Genomic DNA, 11,043 nt, shown 5'->3' on the forward strand with positions numbered 1-11,043 from the left:
ATCATACTTATTATGATAATCTTATCAATTCTGGTTACACGGCTCATGAATATATAGAGCCCAATATTACGATTAAAGCAAATATCCTATATACTAGGAAACAATATATTATCCTTAAAAAATGATATATATTAACACTCCCCTCAAGTTGGTGCATAGATATCATACATGCCCAACTTGTCCAGAAAACCCAAGTACTTTTTGCTTGACACTCCATGTGTGAGAATATCTGCAAGTTGTTCTTCAGACGGAACCTGTGACAGCTCAATAATGTTGTTGTCCAGCTTCTCTTTGATGAAGAACCTGTCAACCTCCAAATGTTTAGTATGATCATGCTAAACAGGATTATGAGCAGTATCACGCGCAACTTTGTTATCACAATACAGAGTAATAGGATTCTTGAGAGGAACCCCCCAAATCCTTAAGGAGAAGCCTCGACCACAAAGTTTCACAAATGCCATCTGCCATACCTCTGAATTCAGACTTTGCACTTGATTGTGTAACAATATTTTGTTTCTTACTTCTCCAAGTAACTAAGTTACCTCCCATAAAGGTAAAGTAGCCTGCAGTAGAACGTCTGCCATATATTTATCTTGCATAGTCAGAATCTGTATATGCCACAACCTTTCTACAATCTTAATTTTTAGAGAATAAAATTCCTTTTCCAGGAGCAGACTTTAAATACCTCAAAATACGTAAAACTGCATCCATGTGTTGTTCACCTGGATTGTGCATGAATAGACTAACAACACTGAGTGCATAAACAAGATCTTGCCTTGTGTGAGATAGATACATCAATCTCCCCACAAGTCTTTGATATCTCCTTTTATCAGTAGGAACTTGATCAGGTTCAATACACAGATTTACCTTTTCTTCTAAAGGTGTATGGACTGGCTGACATGCTGACATGCCCACTTCTTTTAGCAGATCAAGAACATATTTCCATTGTGATAAGAAAATTCCTTCACCGGATCGAGAAACTTCAATCCCAAGGAAGTATTTCAATGAACAAGATCTTTCATTTTAAATTCCTTTGATAAGTATCTTTGCAAAGATTTCCTCTCCTCTGGATCATTTCCTGTCACCACCATATCATCTACATATATGATAAGAGCAGTAATTTTATCCTTCCTTTTCTTTATGAACAAAGTATGATCAGAATTACTCTGAAGATATCCAAAGTTCCTCATAGATTTGGTGAATCTGCCAAACCAGGCCCTTGGAGATTGTTTTAGTCCATACAATGACTTGTTTAGCTTACATACCTTCTTACCATGAGATCCTGGAACTGAAATACCAGGTGGGAGCTCGATGTGAACTTCTTCAGTGAATCCACCATGCAAGAAGGCATTCTTTACATCAAACTGCTACAAAGGTCAATCCAAGTTTGCAACAAGCGATAACAAGACTCGTACTGTGTTGATTTTCGCTACTGGAGCAAAGGTTTCTGTATAGTAGATACCATAAGTTTGGATGTACCCTTTAGCAACTTATCTTGCTTTATAACGCTCAATCTCACCATTTGCCTTGGTGAAAATCCAACGACACCTCACAATCTTTCTTCCTTCTGGACAATCAACATAATCTCAAGTATCATTCTGAAAAAGGGACCTCATTTCTTCTTCTATAGATGCTCTCCATTTTGGATCAGCTAATGCTTCCTGCACATTGTTAGGAATAAAAACAGTAGATAATTGATTTACGAATGCCCCTATTAGCTTTAGACAAACGATGGTGAGAGACATAATGACTCATAGGGTACTTAACCTTGCTAGAGATTTCAGGTTCATATCTGGGTTTAGGAATACCTCTGTTTACACGTTGTGGAAGTTTTTTCCTAGATTCTTCAAGAACATCCGTAGCAGACGATTGGTTTGGTGTTTCATCTTCTTGAGGTAACGTAGACTCTGTAATCTCTTCTATCATAACCTCATCTTGAATCTCTATATCACGATCCAATACTGTACTTTCTGTTTCTTCTCTTGAAGAACCTTCATCAACAGATTCTCTTACCATATCATCAGAGTTGACAATAACAAATACATCAATTTCCCATATATCTTCATCATAGTTAAGAGTCTGAATTTCCTTATGGTACTCCCCCTGAAGTTCAGACTCACATGAAAAATACATAGTATCTTCATGAAATACAACATCCAAAGTAACAAACATTCTTTTGGTTGGAGGATGATAGCAACGATATCCCTTTTTAGTTGTTGCATATCCCACAAATACACACTTCAGAGCTCTAGGAGACAACTTATCACGTTGGTTCTTGTGCAGATGAACATAAGCTACACAACCAAACACATGAGGAGGCAGATTAGGAACTGTTGGATCCACAACTGCTTCAGCAAGAGCTTGATGGGGTATTTGAAACAAAATAGTACTGGATGACACTCGATTTATAAGATATGCTGCAGAAGTAAGTGCCTCTCCCCAATACATCAATGACATATGTGCCTCTATCAATGAAGCACGAACCACTTCCAGTAAGTGACGATTCTTTCTCTCTGCTACTCCATTATGCTGAGGCGTATTAGAACAAGTAGTTTGATGAATAATTTCGTGTCCCTCCAAATAATGTTGAAGTTCAGAATCCATATATTCACCATCATTATCACTACGAAGTACTTGAATCTGTTTGTTGTACTGAGTGTCAATCATCTTATGGAACTTTTGAAACAAGGCGGTAACTTCACTTTTGTTTTTCATGAGACACACCCACGTCATTCTAGTGCAATCATCAATAAAAGTAACAAACCATCTTGAACCACCCAGGGTAGTAGTTTTAGATGGCCCCCAAACATCAGAGTGTATGATCATAAAAGAAACCGGACTCTTATTGAATGATAATAGAAAAGAAGCACGATGGCTTTTTGCAAGTTCACATACTTCACAATGAAAACTAGAAATATCAAGTTTTTCAAATAAACTAGGAAATAATTTTTTTAAATAACCAAACGACGCATGTCCCAATTGTCGATGCCATAACAAAATTTGAGATTTTGTCTCTCCTCCTCAGAACCATCATCAAGAAGAGTTTGACGCAGCTTATCCGAACTACTTGACACCAAATCCAGATAATATATCTTCCCACGCTTAACACCGTAACTAGTCGTTTGCTTTGTTGTGATATCCTTAAAAACACAACAGTCAGGACAAAATATCACTACACAATGTAAAGTATTAGTTATTTGGGAAACTGATAGGAGATTAAAGTCTAATGTAGGAACTACTAAGACAGAATCTAAGTTTAAAGTTTCAGTGAGAGATATTGACTCTTCACCAGTAATTGGAGCTTGTGAGCCATTTGTAGTAGAGACTGTTTTTTGTAAGGATGGTTTAAGGGGAAAGATTTTTTTAGAATCACATGTCATATGGTCTGTGGCACCAGAATCAACTATCCATGAATTATTCAAAACAAGTGAAGAAACATTTAAAAACTTAACATCGTTACCTGTACTTGCTACTGATGTAGATATTACCATGGAATCCTTTCCTTTCTTTGTTGAATCCATTGGAGCACCAGAATTTTTCTTTGTCTCCTTCTTCCTCTCCAGATGTTGATCCCACCAATCTGGATATCCAACCAACTCGAAACACATGTCAATTGTATGTCCAGATTGATTACAGTGTGTACACTTAAGTGATGACTTGTCCACCTCAGTCTTTGAGTATCTCTGAAAGGACCCTTTTTGATTGTACCGGTTTCGAGTTGCCATAACAGCAGGTTCAACTTCTTCCGATTCTTTTGCCATCGTTGTACGTCGAACAGATTCACGACGAACGAGTGCATAACATGATTCCAATTCAGGAATAGGATCCTTTCTCAAGATTTCACCATGGATTTGCTCAAAACTTTCATCTAATCCAGTAAGGAATATATGCACCCTTAGGCGCTGAATTGATTTTCGATAGGCTTCAATATCATTAGAATTCTCCATAACCACCTTGTCACGATGATCCAGCTCTCCAAATATTTCAGTTAGTTCTCCATAATAAATTGAGAGTGCTCTGCCATTTTGTTTTGCGGAAAACGCCCGTCGATTTAGAGTAAATACCTGCATCTCATCATCTCCATCATAAAAGGCTTTAGATAATGCATCCCAAATCTCTCTAGCAGTAGGTAACCGAATATATCTCTTCATGATTTCAGGTGACATAGACATCAACAACCATCTCTTGACCTTTTGATTATCTGTGTGCCACTTCTCATATCTTGGATCTTCCTCAATAGGTTTTCTTGTCCTTCCCATAATAAAAGAGGTTTTTTATTTTTCAGCAATATGCATCTCCATGATTTGTGACCACAAATCATAGTTTGTTTCATCAAGAACAATCCCAGCCTTGAATGTTGCACCTTCAGATTGAACGATAATAGGAGCAGATTTGTTTTCCATCTGCCCTTTTTGTTTTGATTTATTTTGGTATAATTCTGAATCACTACCCATGATTCAAGAACCCTAGCTCATAGATACCATCTTCACAAATATAAGATCGAGAAGAAGATAATTCTTATTATGATAATCTTATCAATTCTGGTTACACAACTCATGAATATATAGAGCCCAATATTACGATTAAAGCAAAGATCCTATATACTAGGAAACAATATATTATCCTTAAAAAGGGATATATATTAACAAATTTAACTCATGAATACTTAACATTACCAACTCTATTATTATCATGCTTTCAAGTTAACCCCAAAGTCCCACCTTGAGGGAAATCTCTATACGCTGACAATTCATCCATTGAAGAAAAACCAAGACATTTGTCATCTAAATTTGTTTGAATGTAAACCAAGTTTTTAATATTGGTTAAATTCGTTTTGAAATTTGTTCCGTATTGTCCAGTAACGGGCATAAATATTAATTCAAATTTTGAGATTTTCTAGCAGGTGTCTGGATAAATGGAAGAAAGTCAATACTCGCCTCTATGTGAATTCTGTCGAACACTACACCAAATTCAAGGATTAGTAACTAGAAGTTGCAACAACTTAGCCTCTGTTGTGAATTTTCAGTTGCGAAAAGTTTGCAACAGTTTATTTTAGTTACAAAACTTGCAACTGTTCATCTTTGTTACAATTCGCAACATATTGGAGATGTACGCGTGCGACTCGTGAGTGTGACTACCCACACTTTCAAGCTGACTCGGTTTCAGCCCATTCAGATAGTCAGCTTCAAAACTGACTCAGGTTTAGCCTATCTCATTCTCTATCTTATCCTCTTTCGAACAGAAATCTCACTCTCTCTCTCTCTCGTTCTCTTCACTCTTCTCTCGTTCTATTCTCTCATGTCTGAAATTCGAATGATTTAGCGATTTCAGAGATCTCAAATCCCAAATCAAGCCGACCAATTCATTTTCCGACTTAGGGTTGTTAGGTTTACGTATAAAAGTTGTTTTAGGGTTCGGTTTCTCTTCTCTAGTCTCTAAAAACTCTGCACAAAGAAGAAAAAAGCCCTGAACCTCTCATTTCCTTTAAGTGTAATGAAGTGTTTCGCTTGATTTCATCTTATGTTTGATTTTTGATTCTGGATTTAATTGAATCTGATTTTGTGTGAAACCCATTTTCTGTTAGGTTAACAAGAAAATGCTAACAGTACTAGAGTTTTTGATTTGAGAGATCATGAAGAGGAACAACGCTTTCCTTGTCAAAGAGTTTTCAAATAGAAATCGGATGGTTCCGATCTGTAAAGAACCTAATAATTTCTACAACGTTAACTCCTTCAAACACTCTGGTAAAAAAAATCAACACAATTGGTCTTCTACTTTTAAGTTATGATTTGGGTTTGTTTTGATTTTGTTGGGTTAGATTTTCTTAGGATTTTGGTAATGATTTATTGTTGTTGGTGATTTGGGGTATATTGTAGGGTTAGCTAATGCAAAGACAGTTCCAATTCAAGCTGGAAATGATTCAGGTATTTTTCTTGCAACTACTAATTTTGGTACATATATCATGTTTCTAGCTAGGATTCATTCTGTATAATATATTAAAGTTTAAACATTCAGTTCAATATTAACAACTTAAGCATAATTGTTGTCATTAGGTGGCTTTCAGTTTTAAGTTTGTTCTTTGATTGTATCTTTTTTTATGTTCAAGGTCATTGTTAGGTTTTTGTTTTTTTTCCCTTGTAAGAAGCTTAGTTTCAGTTCTCTTTTGAGTTTTTTCATGGAGGCAATGCTCTTTTACAGGTTTTGTTGCATCTCATTGTTCACAGGCATATAGGTAAGGGCTGATGATGTTGCGGTCACAGTTTGAGATGCTGGTATGCTTTAATAATTTTGTAATGGTTTCACAGGGATTAGTGAATTATACAAATTTAAGATCTCGTGGTTAGTTTTTGATTGTTTGAAAATTCTGATGAATGCCTTGTTACAAGTTTTCAGTTTGTTGAACTTGAATCTAGATCTATGGTGTTGTCAAGTGCACAAATTCGGTTATGTTTTTAAAAAGTATCTGTCCTTGCAAACCAAATTTCCTTGTGCTTGAATTGAAATGCCTTACTGATACTTGACACTGAACAGAAAATTTGAAACTCCCTGGGTTGTTTTACTTTAGCTTATTTAATGTTGAACAGGTATCAGGTCCAGTCGTGGTTGCCGACGGAAGGGAAGGGGTTGCTACGAACCTGTTCTATGAACCCACAGGGTACTTTTGTATACTTGATTTTTCCTTTATAAAGAAATTGAGTGTACACTTTATCCCAACTTACGAGTTCTAATTTATTGCATCCTTTTTCTGAGGAGTTAGAACCTGAAATCTCGGGAAACATTTTTGACAAACTGGAAGCGTCATACAACTTAAAGGTATTCTCCTTAGAGTTCGTATCATGTTTCTTTCAGACCTAAGTTATGTTTCATCATACTTTTCCAGTGAGATATGAATTATCCTAGTTTGTAGTTTGTTATTTTTAGTTTCTGACCTAACTTGTTGATATTCGCTAGAAACAACACCAGTTTGCAGTTTGTCATGTTTATATGGTTTGAATGTGGACGGTAGTCAACCAATAAATGATGTAATCTTTTCAGTCACTCGGACTCAAGTCTTGATTGCAACTAATATGTAGCTTAAGTATGTGAATAGATATTTTATGAGATGTCACTGCCTAGAGACTATGAAGCCTTCTGTATGAGTCTATAGTATGTTTCCACTTCCAATTGATGCTGACGTAAAATTTTGTAGGGTAACTTGCCTGTCAATATATTACCAGTAACTTATCCGAGCCAAAGTCATACACAAGCCTTCAGCACACATGATGATTTTCCCAAGACTGTTACGAGGAAATTTAGTCAGGGATCATCTCCCACGAGCATGGATTTTCATCCCATTCAACAAACTCAGCTTGTTTGAGTTCTATATGCTTTTTTTCTTCTACCTTTGGACTTTTATTTTTCATCATGATCCACTTTAATTAGTAGAATGCCTTATGCCTTCTTTTCATTATGTTAACTTACTTTCTTTTTTGTTATTTCCATGCTTCAGTTGGTACCAGTGTTGGAGACATTGTATTGTGGGAAGCTGGTTCATGCGAGAGGTTGTTAATCATATGCGGTGTTATCTTCGAAGCTAACTAACTTCCTTGTACTTATCTATAATGCATGCCAGGAATTTCTGTTTCGAATGTGGCCTCTTTTTGTGAAGCTGAAATTTTTGTGTTGTTGTTGCCTCTCCTTTACAGGCTGCATCTGGGACAAAAGGTGGTTCAAGTGGTTCTCCAGTAGTGGATTGGCAAGGAAGAGTAGTGGCCTTAAATCCAGGGAGCAAATCATCAAGTGCTTCATCATTTTTCCTTCCATTAGAGAGAGTGAGTATTTGTCTACCATGTTAGACTAAATATAGTGTTGTCATGTTTCAGTTTTCTGGCAGATGTAACTTAGTTGGCTTCTTGTCCCTCTTGAACTATTTCTGGCTTGTTATATTAAGATGCCTATCATATTCTTATGGCTATGTTATTGGATTATCTACTAGACATGAACTATAAGCATTTTATTATGCACGAGGGGAGTATATGTAGTAGATCCCACCTTTAGAACTTTATTTTCTATTTGAAATAAAATGAAAGCCTGGAGAGCCTATGTTGGTGTTTTGTTGTTGATGCTACTATTGATAAGAGGCTTCAAATGTCTTGTATTATTAATAGAGGTGTTACAGATACTTCCATTACTATGTTATAAATTTTTCTTCGGGCATTTTGTTCACAGGTTGTGAGGGCGTTAAGGTTTATTCAAAAGAGTAAAGACTCATCTGGAAGTGGATGGGAGGCTGTAACTATTCCTCGTGGTACACTCCAGGTTAGTTTGTTCAACTTCAATTTTGGGTTCCTTCTTAGTGAAAATCTGATATTGAATAGCGTATGGTTGTGGGATCAATTAACATTCTGTTTGGTTCAATGAAATTATTTTTCAACATGTCGTTCTTTCCCATTGAAACCTATTTTGCTCACTTTTTTTACCTGGAGGAGTATGTTTTACATGAGCTTGTTTTGGATTTGACCACTTCCCTTTTTGACATCTTCAATCTTACTCCCAGCTCGAAAGTTTAATGTTTGCCAAAAAAAAAAACATCTATCAGCTAGCTTTATTTTGTGTATTAGTGCCTTATAAATCTTACTTTAGCTCAATTTACTTCAGTGGAAGGCTTTGAACTTACTTAACATGTAATGCAAGTTTTGGCCACAAACTTATGTCATGCTTGGTTATAATGTCAAGTTTTTGTTTGGTGATTGTGCTCTAGGTTCAAGACTTACATTCTATAACTCCAAACTTCTTCTTGGAAGTAAGTGGTGCAGTTATCCAGTCTCTTTCCTACCAACAGGTGAGTTTTAGTTGGATTTTTTTTTCTTGTACTCTTAATTTTGCATGATATAAGCTTACTGGGATCATATAAAAATGCACCTCATAAGAAATTTTGACGACCACTTTTTGCGGTGAGAAACTTACAGAAGTTCTCTCAGCACCCCGTATTTAGTTGCAAGATCACAAATGTGCTGTCAACTTTTGTATGTGGTGGCAGGTTTACAGGTTACTAACAACCTTATTCCTAGATTATATTGCGTTGAATCTACAGGGTACTGACTTCAAGAAGCCTAATTCCTAAGGCGTCCATACAATTTAAGTCAGTTAATATACGAGGTCATTATCAGATGTCACTACATCAACTATATAATTATCTAAGAAGTTTGTAAATGAAGATTTTAAATTTTCAATATCATGTAAGTGCATAAGTGATTCAGGAGCTCACATATGTAATTAAGTAAGGTCAGGGCAGTTATTTTCTGAGTTTTTTATATGGAGCGTTGCATCATGGTGACATATCACGAGGGAGCAGCTCCTAAAAATGACGTCCTAGTTGTACGACAAGTTATTCCTAATTATATGCAGTGTTATCTTCGAAGCTAACTAACTTCCTCGTTCTTATTCATAATGCAGGCCAGAAATTTCCATTTCAAATGTGGCCTGGTGTATGTTGCTGAACCCGGGTAAGTCTGCACTAAGTTAGTTGTAATATATCCATTCTTCCCTTGTGTTATTTTTTACTCTTTTTTAAATTTCTTTTTACTTTTTCCTTTCCCTTCAAAGGTCTGGTAAACAAATAATTCTACTACTAAACTTCTAATTTTTTGTATAATGTTGCATAAATTACCAACAGAGCTGCAACATAGCATATTTCTATTATTGTTTCCAACTGATGACTCAGCTGTTAAACTGCAAATTCCAGGTACATGCTTTCTAGATCAGCTGTTCCTCGCCATGTCATCACAAAGAATTTGCAGGGAAAGAGATACCATAGCTGGATAACCTAATACTAGTGATATCTGATGAGCTGTCTAGAGGTGCTCGAGTCCCTTTGGAATACATAAGCTATGTGGACCGCCATCGCAACAAGGTACATATTGTAGTTACAGAATGATGCGTGTTTGTACACCAGTTGACCGCAACTTTTTTCGGTCTCTAACCTAATCTGTTGCGCATGCAAGAATTTAAGTAATAAAGCCACTAGATGGACATTTGTTGATTGGAAGTACTTTCCCATTTCTATAATAGTATTCAGTAACGAAGTGACTACTGAATCTCATTTTATCCAGTAATGGTTCCCTATGTTTGCATATATGTGTTGGTCACTTTACAGATTAGGTGCACTCACAACACTTTTTCGGAACTGGTGTTATTGTATATCATTCTCAAAAAATGGGTTTGGTTGTTGACAAAAATACGGTAAATGTATCTGTTTCAGATGTAATGCTCTTATTTGGTTTGGTTATTTAGAATTAACGATATTTTTGAATTGATTTCCAGGGATTGGAGAAGGAACATACTGCGGAAGGTGTATAAGCAGCTGGAAGCTTTGTGGATCTTGAAGGCTACAAGTAGTTGGGAGGAAATCTCAAATTGATGAAGTATGGATGATTCCTTTGTATAGTTGGGAGGGAATCTCATCTGGAAACTGGACTACAACACTCCCTCCCCGCTCACCAGTATGTTTCTCTACTGAAATTTCTTTATTTCGCTGTTACTTGTCATTATTTGAAGGCAAACCAATTTAGGAAATGGCTCTATGTTTTCCTAGTTGCATCCTTTCTCATTCCTTATAAACTGAAGAGTAAACCCATGTATGCCTCTCTTTTTGAATTGGAAGATTTCTTTGTTCAATAATAGAAAATTATGTGGTGTAGAAACTAATGCATGTATGTTTTGCCTCCGAAAGCTGAGCATTTCAGTGAATTTCCTCAGTAATTGTTGCTGAAAAACTTGCAGAGGAACTCTGCTTTAAACAGAATTTGTTACAGGGAACCCTTATTTTGACCTGGTTTTGACCGGTCAATTTGTCATAGGGAACCCTTATTTTGAGCTGTTTTTGACCGGTCAAACATGGTTTTGACCAGTCAAAACTACTATTCTTTTGATGTTACAAAAATTTCGCAACTGCAGTGATCTATTACGATATTCCAGTTTCGCAACTGTTTGGACTGTTGCGACCTCCTAATTTCGCAACTGTTGAAAAATGTTGCGAAAAATTTACGTTACAACAGTTTCAAA

At 36.2% G+C, this 11,043-nt stretch overlaps 1 protein-coding gene and 1 long non-coding RNA gene across 2 annotated transcripts; both read left to right on the forward strand.

Moving 5' to 3' along the window:
* Window positions 1-5,632: 5,632 nt before the first annotated feature.
* On the forward strand, window positions 5,633-7,357 carry LOC113336804. The gene is made up of 6 exons (XM_026582479.1): window positions 5,633-5,744; window positions 5,877-5,924; window positions 6,199-6,232; window positions 6,585-6,655; window positions 6,758-6,813; window positions 7,190-7,357. The coding sequence occupies exons 1-6, from the start codon at window positions 5,633-5,635 to the stop codon at window positions 7,355-7,357; spliced, it is 489 nt and encodes a 162-aa protein (XP_026438264.1).
* Window positions 7,358-7,451: 94 nt separating this feature from the next.
* On the forward strand, window positions 7,452-8,292 carry LOC113336772. Its single transcript, XR_003354011.1, has 3 exons — window positions 7,452-7,541; window positions 7,686-7,811; window positions 8,209-8,292. It is a non-coding gene; the product is annotated as an uncharacterized LOC113336772 (long non-coding RNA).
* Window positions 8,293-11,043: the final 2,751 nt, after the last annotated feature.

Source organism: Papaver somniferum, unplaced genomic scaffold (genome assembly GCF_003573695.1).
Source record: "Papaver somniferum cultivar HN1 unplaced genomic scaffold, ASM357369v1 unplaced-scaffold_154, whole genome shotgun sequence".
NCBI lineage: Eukaryota > Viridiplantae > Streptophyta > Magnoliopsida > Ranunculales > Papaveraceae > Papaver > Papaver somniferum.

Coding starts and splice junctions, on each gene's coding strand:
- LOC113336804 (XM_026582479.1), top strand. CDS start 5,633: ATGAAGAGGAACAACGCTTTCCTTGTCAAAGAGTTTTCAAATAGAAAT. Junction 5,745..5,876: donor TAACTCCTTCAAACACTCTG/GTAAAAAAAATC, acceptor GGTATATTGTAG/GGTTAGCTAATGCAAAGACA. Junction 6,814..7,189: donor AAGCGTCATACAACTTAAAG/GTATTCTCCTTA, acceptor AAAATTTTGTAG/GGTAACTTGCCTGTCAATAT.